Source organism: Nyctibius grandis, chromosome 6 (assembly GCF_013368605.1).
Source record: "Nyctibius grandis isolate bNycGra1 chromosome 6, bNycGra1.pri, whole genome shotgun sequence".
Classification (NCBI taxonomy): domain Eukaryota; kingdom Metazoa; phylum Chordata; class Aves; order Nyctibiiformes; family Nyctibiidae; genus Nyctibius; species Nyctibius grandis.
The window spans coordinates 45,107,479-45,128,186 of record NC_090663.1 but is presented as its reverse complement, the minus strand read 5'-3'; the positions used below and the strand labels follow the sequence as shown (position 1 = coordinate 45,128,186).

The window sequence follows — 20,708 nt, the reverse complement described above, 5'->3', positions numbered from 1 at the left end:
TGAAGGAGCTTAGTTGCTTATATTGTGACTTCAGTGTGGAGACAGTTTATAGTCTGGCATATGGTGTTAACATAAAATTGGCAATAGTTAACCTTAATATGACAACCTGTAAACTGGTAATTTGAAAGCTGCTGCCACAGCCACTCCTATCTCCTTGCAGTGATAGCAGCGCCACTAAAAAAGAGAATATGCCAACAGGTCATGGTGTAAAACACTGCAGCTCTCCTAAACTGTCCTTACCCATGAGTTGGAGTCCTTTGCCTAAACTGAGACCAAAGCAATCCATTTTCAGCACCCTAAATACCGACATTAAAAATATGATACAGTGAACTAATATTATGGCATTATTCGAGAAACAGAATGTAACTTCCAGCAAGTGCAGGTGGTTCTGTATAATCAGAAAATTCGTACCGCATCAGAGGTTAATTGTTCAAGCAAGACGTAGACATACTTGTCTTTTCCAACAACACATGAATGTCCTTTCACATGTATTGTTGTTTCTATTTAGCTATTGCAGTTTATAAAGAAAAGAAAGAATACAAAGAAAAGAATAAATTAACTTACTACCTGCATAAAGAACTTAAGTTCCTGTTATATTCTTTATGCATGGAAATTGTGTTAACAGATTCTTCCTGTTGTCCACAGCTGATATGAAGAAGGGTCTTCAGAGTCATTTTGCATCATTGGCATTGTTTGTGTTTTCCATGCATGTAGTATAAAACTGACTTGACTGAACAGTAACTATGACAGTTTGACATGTCTTCCATAAGTTACATAGACGTATTTTCCATGTTAGCAATAGTTGCATTAAAGGGCTTGTTGTTCTTCTTAAGTAAGGAATATATTTGCTCTCAAATGATGCCATACAAATTGAAGCATGAGATAACATGACTTGCTCTGATCACAAGGGCAAGTATGAGGCACAGCTGCTTTATTTTGAATAGTTAAATTGTCACTAACTGTTATCACTTACTTTTTTTCTGTTGGATTGTAGTTAGAGCTGCAGCTATTCTACCTGTGCTTCATACTAATGCAGCTGAACACAGGATATCTGACAATATAGAACCATATTTTCTTTTACTTTTTTTATTAGTAATGCATGAAGTTAATTTTGTCCATCTATCTGGAACACAAGTTGTTATACATTATGTTTACATGGATAACTGGGCTAATTAACGAAGTTCTTCCTTCAAGGATTTCAAAATTCCTGGTAGAAAATAGAAAAATTGATTGGAAGATTCTTAGGTTAAGGGGAAAAAATGTTTTATCTTTGTTATTGGATGTCATTATTGAGTGAGTTGCAGGTGTTTGCAATGTTTTTTTGCATCTTACGTGTTTATTGTGATAGTGATTTTCCTGAACTCTGATTTTTTTTTTTTTAAACATACTTATTGTCCAAAATTAAAATTCACTTGATATTGTTTCAGTTAAACAGCCTGTAATGGTGTTACAGTGTTAGTCTGGGCCTTCAGATTGTAATTGGATTGGTGTGGCATTAGACTTTCTGAGGGACAGAAATTATAGCGGTGTGTATGTAGAGTTTTAGTAACTAATTAGTTTCTTGTTTTCTTAAATGTTTAAAACCAAATATTGACCATTTCAATTTCTCACAAATGCCATGGTCAGTTCTTTGAAGACTTGTTTATAGCGTATGAGACTTGTATTGGTTTTAGAACTTAACCCTACCAACAGTCCTTGAATGGTCTCACCAGTCTTTCCTGCCAAAGTTGTATTTACAAAATTAGGTTTCATCATCTTCCAAAACACACAAGCATATGCATTTCTAGCCTGATACTCTGGAAGAAGATTAATCATAATACTAGTAATTAATTCTTCCCATCTTGCTGATGTTATATAATCTTGTTGGTTTCCTTCTGCAGCTATGCTAAAGTGCTTGAAGCACACTGGCTTTGTTAACAGATGCTGCTAAGGCAGTTATTACTGATTTGGTGGCCTGGTGTAGTGTTACTGTAAGTACATCCTTCTCCCAGGCATGCTGTATGAATATTGTAAGATGAAGGAATCAAAGCAAAGGAAATGCGATGGCACATATATAGGTATGTAGAAAGAAGAGTCTGAAGTGCTCAGTAAAATAATTTAGTCTAATATGACCGTGAAGTCTTTAGGTACTAAATAAACAATTTTCACTACACCTTTAATAATATTTCACTTATTCATTTTGCCTTTGATTTGTTCTTTCAAGTCAGCCAGAGGTGACCTTATTGCAGTCTACACCTACCTGAAGGGAGGTTGTAGTGAAGTGGGAGTTGGCCTCTTCTCCCGGGCAACTAGCGATAGGACAAGAGGGCATAGCCTCAAGCTTCGCCAGGGGAGGTTCAGGTTGGACATTAGGAAGAATTTCTTTACAGAAAGGGTTATTAGACATTGGAATCGGCTGCCCAGGGAGGTGGTGGAGTCACCATCTCTGGATGTGTTTAAGAAAAGACTGGACATGGCACTTAGTGCCATGGTCTAGTTGACAGGGTGGTGTAGGGGCAGCGGTTGGACTCGATGATCCCTGAGGTCTCTTCCAACCTGGTTGATTCTGCGATTCTGTGATATGATTTTAACCAAATTGATATCAGGCTGCAGTCTTGTTTTCCACCTTTGAGAATATTCTTGCTTACCAGCATTTTAAAGGGAAAGCTTTTCATCTGCTTGGATTAAACAGAAATGTTATTCTGGAAGAGGATGTAATGATGTCCCTGAAACACAACAGCTGTACTGGTTCAAACCACAAATCCATGTCGCTCTGCTTCCTGTCTCTGACAGGGGCCAAAACTCGGTGCTTAAGGAAGAGTTAAGAACAGGGTAAGTAAGTGATAGGCATCTGAGTACTTGTACAGTAGTTTTGTATGACTGAAGGCCTCTCTCAACTGAGTGGTGGTTTTTAGAGTTTTAGTCCTCATCAGTGAATTTTTCTTCCACTGACTTTTTCTTGAAGAAATTCTTTAGCATCCACACCATCCTTTGTCAAGATCTAAGAGCTTAGCTACACTTTATGTGAAGAACCACCTTCTTTTCGTTATTTTGAACCTAAATCAAGGTATAAATACTGCTAAGAACAGCTATAACTGCCAAGAGTCTTGCCTAGGCTAGCACTGGCCTATATGTTAGCATGGACTTCCTTGTCACTCACCCTTGTACAGCATAAATGTTTAAGCTCTTTTTTTTTTTTTTTTTTTTGTTGATAGTTGCAGCTGTGAAAAATCCTTCTGATACATAGGGTTTTTAGGGGGTTTTACTAGCTTCTTGAAATGAAACTGCTGTTGATACAAAAAGATTTGATAGGAGACTAGGACGGGTGACCTGAAACTAGGATGACTTGATTGTCTTGCCAAATACACATACTCTGATAAGGCTTATCATGCATTGGCCATATGCATGTAGAAAGGAACGAGGATTAACACATGTATAGCATGGTGCTGTCACTGTGAAAGGTGGTAGTTTCTCTCCCACTTCTAAGAGGAAAGAATCATGGATTAAAATCCCAAGTTTCCCACCAAAAAGAACTGCGTCAGAGCAGTGATTTAATTACAGCAAATCAGTGAGCAGGTACATTTATTAATCACCGGTGTGAGGTATCAACATGTTTATAGTTTATGTTTTGCTATACCTGTATACAATGTATACTCATTAACAAAAATTTATTGTATTCCTTGCCCTTGTTGTTTGTAGTGGTCTTGGTCCTCTAAAACAATAACTATCTTAAGAGCTCTTTTATTAGAACAGATAGTGAAAATTTGATTTCCATTGCTACTTCTTTCTTTCCCTCCTCAGTTATCTCTTTGTCCAGGTTAAGGACTTCTGGTTTGCTCAGTTGCATCTTGCAGCTATCCCATTCTTTGGATCCTTTTTAGTGCCCCTTTCTGAACCTTTTCTAGTATCTGTTACTCAGGGGGAGGATCAGAACTTCACACAGCATTTGGAAGATGAACATGTCATGGAAATAGAGTAGCAAGTCTTATTCTCATCACTATTAAGCTGAGCTCATAGTTTCATGGAATTCAAATATGCCTGGCATAGTACAGTATTATGTATTAACAACATACAGAATTGCTGTTGGCACTGTGTTCACACAGCTTATGTATGTATGGAGAAGAGGTAATATTCTTGAAGATAGAAAGTAAGCTTAATGTATATAGCATATCTAGGGAGGAATACATGTTGGTGCTGTAATTTTATCCCCTGCACATACTTTGAACAGTAAGTCGGAAATAGTGGCTAAAAATAAACAACCATAAACCAGAATAAGAGCAATCTAGCAGATAAAACCTATTTCCTTATATGCATTTAGGTAAGGGGTAAAACAGAATGATCTCGGTAGCAGAATTTTGCCTAGCCCTAGAAAAGGGAGAAGTAAACTTCAGGAAAGCTGCTAAGTAAGCTGGAATCGCTTCCTCCTAAGGATAACAAATCTTCCTGTTGATGAGTTATAGCTACAGTTTTAGCGGATTGGAGTGTGAGGAAAGGTGAAAACAGCAGGACTTTCTTTCTTAGTAAAAGCCTCCCCTGTAAACAAAAGGAGAAAAAAGAAAGTAGTTAAGAGGCTCTTAAAGAATCAGAGAAAGCAGCTTGTTCACAGAAAATAGCCTGCTTTTCTTTCCAAGTCCTCCGTGCATGATTAGTGCAGTAAAAGCAGATATTTTTAATGTAAGTGTAAAGCTGACCAATTAAAAAAAAAAAAAAAAAGAAAGAAAAGAAAGAAAACAAAGGAAAAAACCCCACCTCTCAGAGCTGATAGCTGTTTGTAGTCTGTTGATGTCAAGGATTTTCTTCCAGCATTGTTGGGTATTTTTTTTTCCTTCATTCTCACTTGTTTTTCCATGATGGACAACCCCAGAAAGAAATGAAAAGAAAACTGAAGAGAGTAGTCTTGCCTTCAATGTTTTGGGCCAAGATGTCAAAGCAGTCTTTAGGGAGCGAACACTTGGGGTTTTTTTCCAGTTTATTTTTGGTCTTAGGCGTTAATGTTGCATCATGATTTCATTATTTCCCCTTTTTTTCTGTCTCTTTCTTCTCCTGCCCTTTTTTGCATGGCGAGGAGCATTTACTTGTATTTCACTGATTCGCAGTGAAGGTTCAGCTGCCCTGGGGGGAAGTCAGTCTCGGAACTGATTACACAACATGATTGTGGCTATATGACCTGTTCTACTGCATTCTGTTTGCTGGTTGGGTTTGACTTCAGTTACAGTCTTCCGGGTCTGGACAGTGAGTAAAAGCACCATTGGAAGTTATACAATACTGTAGAAGCATAATTCAGGAACCCGTGGTTGGCCAGTGAAGAAGCAAGCTTGTTAGGCTAGATCCCGGAATAAAGTGTTCTCTGCTGGGTGAAGTGACTGTGAGCAAAATTAAGTAACTAATTGGTGGGAAACAAACGATTATGAAAAAGAAACTGTGATTAAGACACTTTTTTTTTTCTATTTGCATTTTATTATACAAAAAATTTTATTGTGTGTTACTGCTAAGCACATCCCTCTGGGTTTCTTTTGACTCCTGTTTTGTTTAAACCCCATCTGCCTTGAACTACTCAACAGCATATGTTATAAATTTGGTTTCTTCTGCTTTTACGTTATATTTGGTCTAAAATTTTTCCTGTCATTGTCTGTCTGCCTCCTTGAGGCTTTTCATGAGGTGGCAATGGAAACAGCTTAATGGAGTCTTCTGTATATAGCTTGATACAGAGCTGGGAGCCTTCTGCTAACATCACTGTGATCAAGCACAGGTTCTGTGTAATGCTGGTGAATGAATGAAGTTTGGTGTCTCTGTAATTTAAGATTTTAAAAAGAATTTTTTTTACTGTGTATTAATTTGAAGCTATGTATAACTGAACTTTTTTCCTTTCCTTTTTTTCCTTTTTTTGTGATTGCATCTTTGAGTTATTTCATCCTGGACCATGTCTGGGTACTGGAACTGGGAGAAGGGTGTTTGTCCTTCTTCTATCATCTTTAGGGTTCCCACTGCTGGCTCTATGTGACCCAGATGAGAAAGTTATATGATTTTATGCAGAATGAACAAAGTCAGACTGAAGGGGCTGCAAGGTCAGTAAACTGAGACAAGTTAAGTATGAGGAGAAGTCAAGCTGATAGAGGGATTAGACCTGGGCTTAATTTGGCCACATGGATTGAGGAAAAGTGTAAATGAAAGAAGAAATTGGAAAAAAGGCAGGAGAATAAAGCTGTAAAGAAAAGGAATGGAAGAAAGAGGAATGGGACACAGTAGGTTTTGAGACATTTTGTGTATTCTTTGGGCACCCTATTGTAAATGGATGCTTTCATGCCAAGCCTTCAGCTGAGGGTGCATAAAAGTTAAATTATTTTCAGAATGGTTGGAAATGGTAGCTGTTTTGAGGAGTGCTCTATCATGTAGCATTTTTCAAGAGAACATTATCTTCTAGCACTGCTGAAGGAGAAGCTTTAGTTTTGAATAATAATAGGAAAGAAAATGACAGTTAAGAGTCACAAAAATCTTTTGCATCAGTCACAATAATATTTGTAATTATCAGACACATTTTTGGCATCTCTTGTTACTTTAATGAAATCAGTCATCATCCCCAGTCTCACATTTGGAATTTCATAAAAGACGTGATTTTAATTTCATTACCTGGTGCAATGAAATTACATACTCTGTAACCAAAATAAACCAAGTAATGGAGGGAATTGAGAGAATATGTTTGGTTTATGTGTAAAAAGGTGCTTGGCTGTCTTAAACTAGCTTACTTTTTAATACGAAATAGTGGAATAGTGCTTCAGAGTTAAGGTACTCCCTCCAACCTTGGGTAAGCAGGCCATCATACCTCTGTGATACTCCCCTTCTTTTCATTGGCCTTGTTCTGTCACCTCAAAACACCTTTCCCTGGGTGTATCTGATTTGTCTAACCTCTGACTTGTTCTTACACTCTATGTTGAACGTGTTTCTTCTCTCTCCCTAAAAGGGGAAACATAAGGTGTGGAGGGAGGATTAAGGTATCTTTCTTCACCTCTCCTATGAAGAGCACCTCTCCTATGAAGACAGGTTGAGAGAGTTGGGGCTCTTCAGCCTGGAGAAGAGAAGGCTCCGGGGAGACCTTCTAGCAGCCTTCCAGTACCTGAAGGGGGCCTACAGGAAAGCGGGAGAGGGGTTTTTACAAGGACAAGTAGTGACAGGACGAGGGGGAATGGTTTTAAACTGAAAGAGGGTAGATTAGGTTAGATATTAGGAAGAAATTCTTTACTGTGAGGGTAGTGAGACACTTGAACAGGCTGCCCAGAGAAGTTGTGGCTACCCCCTCCCTGGCAGTGTTTAAGGCCAGGTTGGATGGGGCTTTGAGCAACCCGGTCTAGTGGAAAGGTGTCCCTGCCTGTGGCAAGGGAGTTGGAACTAGATGATCTTTAAGGTCCCTTCCAACCCAAACCATTCAGTGATTCTATGATTCTGTGATTCATTCTCAGTGTGTTTTAAAGGTGTGTCACCCATATACACTGTGATATTTCTAGAACAATGGGTGTAAAGCCCTTTTCTGCAAAGACAGATGCATCTAAGTGATGGTTAACAATAGTATGTGCCTGTTGAGAACAATGGGAGCACTCAGATGTGTGAAGTTATTTGGGCATGGAGGATTTTCTATAATTACTGTGACGAAATCTTGAAACCAAGCTGCTGTACAAAGGTGCTGTTTACATATGAGCTGTTCTATGTACTAAATTGGCCGTTTTAAGGGGTTCTCAGTCATTGAAAGTAAGGCTATTGTAAAACTAAGTTTAGGCCTTACAGGTGTTCATAATGTTATGTACTCCATAATACCCAAAATACCTAGTTAACTAGAGACACCATTTCACTAACTACAATTTTGGAATTTGCTGAACTTCACAACAGAAATAACTGTCATACTCTTTTGAATATCAAATTATCAGTTAAAGTCAGGCACTATTTCAAACCAGGTAGAAAAAGAGTAATTTGTAAAGATTAAATTGTATAGACTTTTAGATATAAAAAAAAGACTGGCTGAACTGGGGCAGGTTAGCATGTATAGTATCTCTCTCCCCCCCCACCCCCCTGCCCCTTCATTGTATTGTAGGAAAGGGAATGCACACAGTGGTAGGGTTAGGAACAATGAGAACACAAGCTGCTGGTAATTGAGAAGGGAAAATGACTGTTCTGCTTTTTAAGACTAGACAAAGGACGGACTGTATTCGGCAGCCAGTCTATAAGCAGTGACCTTGGAAGAGCTGTTACGATTTAATACTAGGTAGACTCTTGAAATTTTATGTAGCAAATATGAAGTTGTATCTGTTTTACACTGCAGGCTTCTTGTCATTATTTTCCCCTCGTATCTAAAGTTTATCAGATATGCCCTCCAACTGGTTACACGCTTTATCTTTTCCAACTTGGACTAAATTTTAGACTTGCATAGAAATTTTGCAAGTGCCTTAGTCCAGTGAATAAGTTTAGGCCAACAAGTTAGCCATTTCTTTGCTGTGACCGATTTTTATTATCAGCTCTAAGACATTCCAGGCCTTTGGTAACCACACCAAGCTTTAACTAGCAGTGATCTTCCAGACCATGTTAATACAAGTCCTTTATATCCTTTATTTAATATTCTTTCAAATATGGAGTTTAATTTATAGCATTGTCTTCTATAATCGATATAGTAAATGCACTAACAGTTCATTCTGTAGTAATTTTTTCTTCAGGTAACAAAAATTGTTGTCGTATTTCTTCCTGCTATGAATGACTTTATTTAGAGCCTTACAATAAGATTACAGACTATTTCCAGGTGCTGTTGAGATAAGGGGTTGAGAATGCTTGTGGGTTTCTGTTGTACTTCTCCTTAAATCAAAGTAATGTGGATAATTTAAAGTTCAAAGGTGCTTAGGTCTGTTTTTTCACAGGCAAAAATAAATGATGAGAATGCATAATGGCTCTGAAAGTCACACCACTTTTGGATATTCAAGATATTAAAGATTCAGTTGCTTTTGTTGAAAAGGTGATTGTAGGAGGCCACTCTTCAGAAAGCATTTCCTTGTATAGATGACAGCAAATGGACATGTCTCTAACTCAGTAGAAGACACCACTATTTTAGAACTGAGTATCTATGGCTCAGCGGTTCCCTTTGTCTTGGAGATAAGATAGTCTTTAAGGTTTTAAAATATATTTTGCTATATGCTCACATTTTTTTTTCTTCCTTCATTCTCACTTGTTTTTCCATCTGTAGAGATACCAGCATTTTCTCAACGTTTGTATTGGAGCCATATTTTTAACATTTAATGTATTGACAGGTCTGTGAAGTAAATCCAATATTTCTTTATATCCTACTCTGTGCTCAAAAAGATCATGTATAGTACACAGCTTGTAACATTGGCATTGGCTTATAAAAGAAATAACTTCCTTAAGAACATACTCGGAGAACTATTTAAGGAACTAATGCATTTGAAAACTGAAATAGTTGTCTGTCTGTCACACTTGGAGAGGTGAAAAGGCATACATAATAAAATTAATTCCTTTCCTTGTGTCCTGTGTGAATGAAACTGAAGCTGGGCCTTGGTGCTGCAGGCATGCAGTATTCTCAACTTGGCTAAGTGTGAATAGTCTCAGTAGTTTCTCTGGGACCCCTCAGTTACGTAAATAATGTGTTTGTGTGTATATGCACACACATATGTATAAGATATAGTAAAGTGTTATACTGAGGCAGTATGTCTAATGACTTGCATATCCATTTTCAGCTCTTGGGAGCATTTTTTTTTTCCTTTTATGTAGTTTGACAAAAATGAGTCTCTGCAACTTAAGTGATAGTCTAGTTAATGTATGACATGTTACTGAAACAGAACACTTAACTGAGAATAATAGATCAGGGAACAATATTATATTACCTGCTGGAGGGGGGAAAAAAGGAAAAACAATATGTACATCTTGCATTGTATTTGATTACAACTGAACTAACAATAGAAGTCTCATGTAAAATAGTTTTCTTATTTGTAATTGCAAGATAGGACCAGTACAAGATCATACAGTAAACATAAATTAATACATGGATACAATATGTAATAACATCGTTTCAAATGCAAGCAATTATGTCGTCAGTTTAAGATCTCCTGACTTTAGATACCGATTATTTGAAGTGCTTGGGTTTTGCCAAAGCTGTAGCAGTCAGTGACGCTGTATCTCATGAATGCCTAGGTTACCATTCACGTGGGCTGTTTCCTGTTTTGAGTCTGTGACTTTTACGGGACTCAGATCATTTTGTCAATGTGTAGAGTAATGCAAGCTTAAGTATGGACTTCTGTTTATTATATTTGCTTCCCCCTCCCCCGAGCTTTTTAATATGAATAGGGATATTACGTGGTTGTAATACCAGAAAAATCATCACAAAAACATTGGAGACACCAGACCATTTTAGTTAGATATGTAATTAAATTCTTGCTTTAATGTTTTTGATTACATATGTTCAAATCTGACACATTCACTCTCTACAACGTGCATGGGTGGTGGAGGTGGAAGTGGGGTAAGCTCGCCCTGTCAAGCAGAGCACTTGGCTGTTAGCAGGTTACATTGTTCTTCCTCGGTGGTAATCATTTTGATGTTTGAAAAGAGTAAATAAAATTATTGGGAGACAGGCTTCCTCCCCCCCGTGGTAATACATGAATTTTGATCTTTTACATCCCTTTGAAATAAAATGTGATGGTAGCTGTTTAAAATGTCCATGCTGGTGTTGCTCTGGAAGGGCAAAGTAAGTTCGAGTATCTTTTTTGTCTTCAGTGTCGTGCACCGAAATGCAGGTTTGCCTTTTTAACTGAGCCGGTACCCCCCCGCCGTTCACTCGTTGCAAAGGCCGGCAGTGTGGGCACCTTCACGGGTGCAGGTGGACTTCTGCCGTCGTTCTCACGCCTGTCCCCAGGGCGCTTCCCTTGGACGCTTGGGCTGTGGGACGGGGCGGGGGCAGAGCCGGCGGAGGGGGGCTGCACCCCTGTGCGGCCGGTCGCGTGTACCTCGCCCCTGGGTTGCAAACGGGCTCTCGTCTTCCCCTTCCCGGCAGCAATGAAATACGTGCCTTGGCTTTCCTGTGCCCGTGAAACAACCCGCGGCCATGAGCGCTGTGGCGCCTGGCGGCAGCGTCCCCCGCGGCGCGCAGGTAGCGGGGCCGCGCCCGGGGCCGCCCCCGCCGCCCGCCCCCCGCCCCGCGCTGACATCAGCGGCGGGGCAGAGCCCGGCTCCTGCGCCAAGGGGGCGGCGGCGGCGCGTAGGCCGGATCCCGGTCAAACATGGCAGCGTCCCCCGCGGCCGCCCTTGTGTAAGAAATGCGGCGGCCCTGCTGAGCCGGCAGACGGGCTCCGGGTTCGTCACGTCCATGGATGTCTCTTCAGATCCGTATCTGCCCTACGATGGCGGGGGAGGAGGCGGCATTCCGCTGAGGGAGTTGCATAAACGAGGTATGCCGAATTTACGTTTGAGTTACTTGTTTGCGTATCTGGATGTGTGAGACTGCTTGTTCCGATTTGAAGCAGAGATGTAAAGGCTTGTTAATTACTGCATTGCTTTGTTTTCCCAGCCCGGTGCCTTTTAGAGGAGGAGAATTCAGTTCTGGCCGGTTCCTTGGCTGTCAGCGATTGTTTTCTCTGTGGGCAGATTAGTCCTGCTTCACATCTCATCGGCTTGTGACTCCATCTTCGATATGTGGCAGTCTTTCCTTTCTCTCCCTCTCTTCTTTTTAAAAGATCAAGAAAACCACCTCATGCACAAAAAAACCCCAACATTGTGGTTGTGACTGACCATGACCAAATTAGCAATTTATTCAGTAGGCTATTTTCATGCCTTTCAATAACTTGAATAGGAACAGTGTTTGTCCAGCTTGGAAGTTTCCATATGTGCTTTTAGACTTGACTCTTTGTTGACATCTTTGATATATGAAGAGAAAGCTGTACAATTGTACTATGTCAGTTAAGCTCATATTGATGAGCTCTTAAGAAACTGGAGCTTTATGGTTAGGTTCTTTACACTGTTGCTTGCAAGGAAGGAGATTTAAAAAAAAACCAGGGTTATCAATGTTAAAGAAAAAAAATCCACTTTTGAGGTTGCCTTTTGTTTCTTCCTGCAAATTTGAAGCAGAATATGTTCTGTCAAGATTTGGTTTTGTACTGAGAAGACGTAGTAGGAGTAAGTTAAAGTTACGCCTTTACATTCTGAGGATATGTCTTTTTTTCTTAGTTAAGATTTGATGGTTGCACTTTGGTTTTTAAAAAAAGTAAATGTGGTGAATTCTCACTTCAGTATTGTTTAAATTGGCTAATCAAAAATTAGAAAGTTATCAACATTTATGGCTGCTGGTGATGGCATTAAAGAGGAGGTAGGCTTGAGCATAAAGATATGATTTACATAGGACGAATTTTTTTTCTCTCCGTGTTAATTTATTGTTTCACCTTTTCTTGTAAACTCTTTATTTCTATAAATAAATACATAAGGTTACACTAATGTTCATCTGGCATTTTTGTCTGTGTTTTAGTAGTTTACATAAAAGGTTATTTGTTGTCTTTTTATGATTCTTAGAATGTTTTTCAGCATATGTTGTGAATATCAACAAGTTCTAACATGGTTTAGAGTATTTTGAGGCAAGCAAATTTTTCTCTGCCCAGATCATTACTGTATTGCAGGTGCTGGATAGTTCTCTTAAGTCAGATTTTAGAATCACTTGTGAGAAACTGAGGATGATATTTTCATATTTTCTTAGAACATTTGCAAGGTGTGAATTGGAGATCTTATCAATATACATAAATACCTGAAGGGAAGGTGAAAAGAAGACAGAAATTGTTCGACCATTTTCAGTGGTGCCTGGTGACAGGACCAGAGGCAATGGGCACAAACTGAAACATGGGAGGTTCCCTCTGAACATCAGGAAACAGTTCTTTACCGTGAGGGTGACTGAGCACTGGCACAGGTTGCCCAGAGAGATTGTGTAATCTCCTTCCTTGGAGATATTCAAAAGCCGTCTGGACATGGTCCTGGGCAACCCACTGTCGGTGGTCCTGCTTGAACAGGGGGTTGGACCAGATGACCTCCAGAGGTCTCTTCCAGCCGCAACCATTTTGTGAGTGTAGATTTTAGATAGTTTTAAAGATGCCCTATTAGTACACTTTCAAACTCTGCACATTGTAGTTAGACATTGAAATGTGATCTGCTGTATATTCCTGGAAATTACCAGATTTTAGTTGATTTTACAATACAAAAAGTAGATGTTTGCAGTGCAAAATGGTATCTGGCACATTGGAGTATTGCTATTAAATACAGTTTGCAAATACTGTAATGAAAACAGTTGATCAGGTGTTCTCATTGTGGTGACACTGCTAGGAGCCAGCAAGAGAATTCCCAGTTGTGACTTGTCACTTTTTGCAGTTTCATTGAACTCTGTTAGGGCTTGCACTTCCTATATTTTAATACTATATTTCAAAACCATTGTTACTGGTGCTTCTTCGGTTTGCTATAGTGAGTTTAGATTTAAAAAAACAAAAAAAAACAACAAACAAAAAAAAACACCAAAAAAAAAAAACAAACCCAAAAACAAAAAAACAAAAAAAAAACCCAAACCCCCAACGGTGTTACCGTAATCTCTTGCAAATCTTGATTTGTCAAGTGCATGACTCATAAGAACATTGAATCTCCAGACCAGTTTGTTCCATAGATTTCATCAAAATTTATGGGTATTTCCTGCTGATTTACAATACCACAGTAATCTGTTATTGTCATCTAGCTATCAAAATAAGGCTTAAAATGCTAACAGACAAAGCCAGAAATTTAAATTCTTGACATTTCTTTATTATCTGTGAGTCTAGAAGAGGATACTACCAAGATTTTTTTTCCTCTCATGTAGATTTCAGAGCATTGTAATAACAAGCTAAGAGAAAATTGATAAAGATATTTTGAGAAAACAAGCTTAGTTGTTAAAGCCTGTAGAATTTTTTCCCTTGTTCATATGCTGACAGCTCTTCTGTCCTGCAGAGTAATGTTCACGTCATGCAAAATTGCTTTGTAACATCAAAGCATTTGTTGCACTGACTGACTGCAGTAGCTCACCCAAAGTGGCTGTACCTCAGCAATGATGAAATGACTGTTTAAATCATTAGGGGTCTTTGAGGTTTAATTAATGGCCTTTACTAGCATTCAATGAGATGAAATACAAAGTATTATAATACATTATTACTAAAAGCCTGACCCGTTGGTTTGCATTAAGATGTGCTATTTTTTTCCAGTGCAAATATGCTGGAAACATCAAATGGAAATATTTTAAAATATGCATTTATTAATTGCATTTATCTTTTAATGTTGATTACTCATCATTATCTCTTTGAAAAAAATACAGATATTATTGAATACTTGTTATCAGGAGTTCCTTTAACTTGCTCTGTACTGAAACTTCTCTTTATGTGGTGCTAAATGCATCATTCCAGACCTCCTTATCCTCCCTGATATACTGAAATAAAACTTCAGGAACACAGTTCACTTCTACTCTCTTCTCGGGTAACTAAAAGAGTTAAAAGTACCACTTCTCTCCTTAGAAAGGGTTTTGAAGTCCTGATTTGGGATTGCATATATCATAAATAACTGATGTACACTTTTTCATAAGATTTTTTTTATATAATAAACCATATGCTGGAATATATGTCGTGTAAGTAATTTGTGTTGCTCAGTTCCTTGCCCTTGGATTTATTTTTGCATAATTTGCTAGCTGGACCTTTTTGGAAGTTCCAAATTATCAGTATCTTGCTTGTCTTCCAACCATTCACAGACATGCTCACACTCTTTGATTCCCCTCGCCCCCTTTTTTTTCCTAAATAAGCGTTCATTTTACCATTCTTTGAAATCTGAGCAATAGCAATACATGTATAGTGGCCAGGCTACCAGTAGCAAAACTTGAGCTTCAGCAAGCATGAGGGTTGTTAACTCCCTTTTATTTGTTACATATACATAAGCACATTTTAGATTTTGGAAGTCCTGAAGCAAAATTAATGAAATGCTGTACCACTAATCTGTGACTGAGTCAGTAGCCAGGAGATGTGAAAGTTGCGTATATAAAGAGCACATCAAATCTACTGATCACTTAGTTTTAGTAAACCTATTTTTTCTTTTGAGAGACAACATAACTCACAATTTCATTTGTTGTGCACCAATCACCACCGCATGTAGGTGCAACTCCTATTGCTTAGACTGTACTATTAACAGGATCATTGGGGAAACCTCTCTCCCCCCCCCCCCCCCCCCCCCCCGCCCCAGCTTCACCTGTTATTATAAGCTGTGGGGCAGAGGATATTTCATAATATCGTAGGAAGAGTTTGAGTCTGATGCATACTGAGCTGGTTCGGATCCTCTAAGTAGTAAAGGGTATACTTCTTGTATTTTAGGCTACATTTCTGTTTACGGGCGTCTTAAGTTTAAGAATTAGTAGATAAATCAGAAGCCATTAGAGACTGAATTCTCAGCATGACCTTTGAAGTAAATGGGTGTGAAAGTTGTGTACACACACTTAGAGCTAGAGTTTGACCCTGAAATTTTACTGGTAGCAGAGGGAGAGTAATAAAACTTCTTAGACTCATGACAGAAAATGGATCAAGTTGATTATAGTTGCCTAACATTGAGTGCTTTGAGAAGAACCATTAGTTGGAGAAGCTCGACATGGTTACAGCACTGAATTTCTGCTGCACTTTGTTTCAAGGTTCCTAGTATAAAAAGGGGATAAGGATTTTCAATTATGAGTTTAGCATATCTGACTTTGGTGATTAACGGAAAGTACCATGAGATGTAACTACAGTTCTTTGTAGGTAGTTACAGGTTGTCTGTCTGTCTGTGCTGTATGACTGATAAGATTCTCTATTAGGCACGTATTTCTCAATTTTGGAAATGATTTTGAGACGTACTATTATCTGAAATATTAGAAAGCTAACGAACAAACCAAGATTATGCCTTCTTTGGGCCTGAACGTGGCCTGATTAAGATGATCATATTAGCAGAATTATTATTGTTGTTGCATCCCGTCTTTGCTCTCCGAAACAACGTATAAGTAGCTCTTACGTACACGCAGCAGCAGTGCTTGGAAATCTAATTTTCTACATTTCTGTTGTTCTGTCTCTTATTGCCTTGGCCATTGTTAGATGATAGATTACTTCCCTTTTGTAATGTTTACTTTATCTAACTTCATATATCTTTATAGCTTTTATTTTTCTCATCTCCTTTCTGCACCGTTCATCATCTATTTTAAGTTGTAAATTTAGTAGTGTGGGGATCCCCATAACTCTTCACTTGCATATCTGAAGTCCCTGTTAATTACAGACATAACTAAATAAATATCGTCCATTCTGCCTTTAAGACTACAAGAAAAGAAGTCTGTAATAATAAAGCCATTTTTTTCTGCTGATTCATAGAAACAGAAGTGTTTCTTTCACCTAAAGTAAAAAGCCAAAGTTAAAGCCAAAGCTATTTATGTTCTTTTTTTTTTTTTTAATTGTGCTATACACATAGAGCAATACTTGACATCCTCTTTGCTTTCTTCTCAGATTCCTGTGCATTTGCAGTGGATGCAAGTTTTCAAAAGTCTTGATTTAACTCTGTGGTGCTACTATTCAGCTTTCATTTAACTCTTACTTTTTTAAAGGTTATTTTTAAACCCTGATTATTTTTTTTTTTGGCAGAAGAAATGGACAGGAGGGGATTATCACTCAGTACTTCAGTAAAGCATTTCATTTCTTTTCCCTGTTCTTCAGTCTTGTTCTGAGTCTTCCAGTTTCCCACCTATCAGATTTTTTCCAGCTGATTTTTTTCAGTTAGTGTATATATAGTTTTGTCATTTTTCTATGCATTTTGATTGTAATGCAGAGACCAATTTGTGCTTTTAAGCTCTTGGTGCAGTGTAGAAGAGCCAGCTGAAGAGGCAGGCTGAAAATTCATAGTTAGACACAAAGGGGAACGTATTACTTGATTACAAAGACTTTAAAATCATCGATCATCAACAGCAGTGAATGATAGCACTCTGGCATGGCATGCTGTGCTTCTGATTCTGAAATTTAAAAATTACTTCTAGCCAGGAAAAGACAATAGCTCTTAATGACTGTCCTTGAGTGGTTACAGACAAATTTAAATAAACTGACGGTTGTTTCTTGTCTTTCTTTTCTTAATTGAAAGCCTCATATTTTGAGATCTGAATATGGAGACAGAAAGAAGCTCAGGCACTAACATATATGTATACAAATTTTATTTGTTACAAGTGTAAATGATCCTTATGGTGTGGTTGCATTCAGGGTGCTTCCCCGCCTCCATTCCCCTCGCCACCTAATACCCAAGGACACACGGGTGAAGCAAAGCCTTGGATTAGTATCTGGCCTCCGGAAAGCTACAGCCCCTGCTGATTTTAGCACTCAGCAGGTTTGGATGATCATGTCAGGGAGAGCTTATTCCAGCCTTTGGTGTAAACTGATTACCTTCATTTTCACTCAGAGAGGTGCATTTTTTTCTTTTTCCCCCTCCTTTCACACTGCTTGGAGTAACACAAATGAAACACGTTGCACTGCTGTCAACCAGAGGACAGCTGCCAAGGGGAATGCTGTGTAGTTGTGCGCTGTCTAGAAAAAGGGATGTGTGAGCAGCAGCAAACTAGTGTGTTCTTGCTGTAAGAGTTAGCAATTGTGTAGCTTCTAGAGAAATACCTTTGAGAAATTGGGTCCTATTATTGCTCTGCCGTTGACACCGATATTGGCATTGTTTATCTGTTGTTGTATTCAGAACTCTGGAATGTTTTTAAACGTAGCCACCTTTGGGAGTTTTGAGCTCTGTGAAATGGATATTACTATATAGTGTCTGGACATTAATATTTATATAGTCTTTTTGAATTGTTTCCAGCAGAAAGACGTAATTAAAATCTAACAAGACCTCAAGGGTGCATTTATATATTTCAGTATAACTAGTCTGACAGTTTGTTGCTGTGGAAGGGGGTGAACTTACTTGTTGTTTCCTGTCTCTTCTGTCAGTTCTTGCTCTTGTACTGGCTCTGTTTCTTGTCTGACAGCACAGCAGCTTGATTCCAGTTCTGTACAACGGCAGAATTTTTTTTTTTTGTTAGTTTTGTCTGCTTAGTTGGATTAGCATGTTTGCTTGGTTTACTGTGCAGCTGGATCCAAGGGTGCTAGAGCTGATCCAAGGATGAGAGTGGGAGTGTGTGGCCAAGAACGGGAGGGAGAAATAAGGGGAGCAAGATCTCATGTTTGGGTGGCAGCAGTCTTTTAGATCAGCTCAGCCTCATTGTGTAATTATGCCCCGAGAGATATGTCTCAATTCATAAAATGGAGTAAGCTGATATTTTGTGATGTGCATTCGGAAGATGTGTATCATATGCTGTATAGCATATGGAAGGGATCTTAAACGTTATCATAAAATTATGTTCCCTTGTTAACTCTGTTAGCCACCTTGTTAGCCTCCTTGTTAGCCTCTTCATGTCTCAGTTCTGTGCCTTATTGTCTATGGAGGCTGTAGCTATGTGAATTTGTTCTCTAGGTGATACTGGGTAATCGTTCAGATAATCACATGGTGGAGAACCACGTAAAAATCTGTCATGCACTGTTTGATTACCCCAGGACTCAGCATTTGTGTTAAATCTTAATGTGTCTCTTGTCATTATTTTTATGAGAAAAGGAGGAACACTGCACACAAGGAAAGAGTAGGGAAGGATTGTTGAACAGTTATGCAGAAACCAGGAGCATCAAGTATGTTGCAAAACCCCTTTTTTGTGTTAAACTGTAATTAGAGAACTGTGAAGCACTGGCTCCTTCGTTTCCTTAATTCAGGGTGTTTCAAGTGGACTTTCAGTGGGATTTTTAAATCATAGAGTGTGGAAACTGAAACCCACTGCCCCCCTGGAAGAGAGAACACCAAGAAGAAGTGGGAACCCAGGTCCCCTGGCTCTTCATTTCTTCATACCAGGGACAGGATAGCTCGGATTTGTTAGTGTTTTAAGATGTTCTGTCTTGAAAATTTTTGAACTGTACCATAGTGAATAGTCAGTAATGGTCTGCTCATGTTTTAAAGGTATTAGTTCTTGCTGAACATGATCATTTTCTTTTAAAATGAATTAGCTAATAACTTACTAGGTATTTTTCTTCAAAAAACCACAACTTTCAACAGCTGCGTGTTGCCCAGGGTTGCTTTCAAATCTGAAAGAAATCTACTGAGTTGCAAAAGGACAAGGGAGTATGGGTCACTGCTAGAGGAGGTGAGGCAGCGGTTGAAAATGCCGTGTATAATCTACGTAAATCAGCTTTTTGTCATGTTTATCATAGTTCCAACAACAATCAAGATTGAAGACTGCTTTTATGAGGTGCATACATAGAATATGAAAGAAGAGAGATTTCTTGCCTCAGGGGGGACATAAGGCAAGGAGGAATATGTCATGTATAGAACAACTTGTGTGACTATAGTCTGTTACTATAGAACTATAAACTATAGAACTGAATACTAGTTCTGTAGTTTCTTTGTTCCTGCTTTATGTCAGGAGGGACTAGCTAAGCAAAGAAGGAGGTTGAATCAGTTTTGGGAGCTAATAGCCATTCAGTGTAACTTCATGTTCAGAGGGAAATGAAGGAAAGCAGTATGGTAAAAACTGCTTTTTCTATCAGGCGTAGTGTCCTCTCAAGCGATTTTTGGATTGTATTTTTTTCATTCTCACAAAAAAAAAAACCACCCAAACAAACAAAACCCCCACTTCTGCAGAGATGAGAGCTTTCTTATGGTGTTGGAATCTACTTCTCTTATTCCAGTTTTGTCTACATAACACTTTTTGTTTGTTTTTGCTGTACATCATTATGGTCAGGTGTCCCAAAGTACAGTGGTTTACTGTTAACCTTAATGCTTATTACAGGTTTTTTCTTTCAACGTGATACAACATTCTTTTTTGTTGTGGTGGTGGTGGTGTTTTTTTTGAACAACTTCACTTGAAGCAGTTCTTCAGCACTAACAGAGCTGATTGCTGAGAATGGATTATGCTGAAGGCGTGGAATCACATGCATGGAAGGATAAAAGTCTAGCTGCCTTCCTAGAAGGTAGTTCAGGCAAGACCTACAGTGACTGAATTGCCTGAAAGAGACAGTCTCCTTTCTGTGAAGCAGCATGTTGCTTTTGTTGTCTGGAAGTTTACTGTCTGCAAGCTTGCAGTCTGTGATTGCAGCAGCTCACTCGTTATGTGTTGAGAATACAGGATTGTTAAAGATGCTGTTGGAGGAGAGTGTGCTAATAAAGGAATGCCAGCTACCTTAGTTTTGCAAAGTATGGAAGGATTGTGTTGAATTTGCTTCATAAGGATTCCTGTGAGTTGTACTGAGCCTCTGAGAAGGATGAGTATATTACAATTTGCCTCCCTGTAGTAACATGGTTTAGTTTGGAGTAACCATAATAATAAAAGTTCTGCCTGCCACTTTTACCATCTGCTTCCCAGTCTAATAAAGCCTTAAGCAAACTCATATGTAACAAAAAGAAGGTCTTTACTTTCTTCACAGCTGCAGAATGGCTCAGGTGTGTACATAGGGAAAATGGAGGTTGTCTCTTACCATAGCTAGAGGCTGTGCCTGTATTCCTTGTGTGCTAAGTGCTTGTGGTTTCAAAGACTAAGGCTGCTTGTATTTTGGTGAAAAGCACTTGCATTGATTTGTAGCCTGAGAGTCTTGAAACTTGAGGACTGGGGAAAAGGGGGAAGAAGGAGGGGG

The 20,708-nt window shown here is 38.8% G+C and overlaps 1 protein-coding gene across 3 annotated transcripts in view; it reads left to right on the top strand.

Moving 5' to 3' along the window:
* Positions 1–20,708, top strand: part of CLCN3 (chloride voltage-gated channel 3) — a 70,106-nt gene that overhangs the window by 18,748 nt on the left and 30,650 nt on the right. Inside the window, exon 1 of one of the 3 annotated variants that reach the window (XM_068402859.1) lies at positions 11,217–11,408. The exons of the other annotated variants lie outside the window; for them this stretch is intronic. Coding sequence (XP_068258960.1) covers positions 11,327–11,408 — 82 coding nt within the window. The 5' untranslated portion in view covers positions 11,217–11,326. Of the gene's footprint in view, positions 1–11,216; positions 11,409–20,708 lie in introns of those variants that run through there. 3 annotated transcript variants of the gene reach the window in all.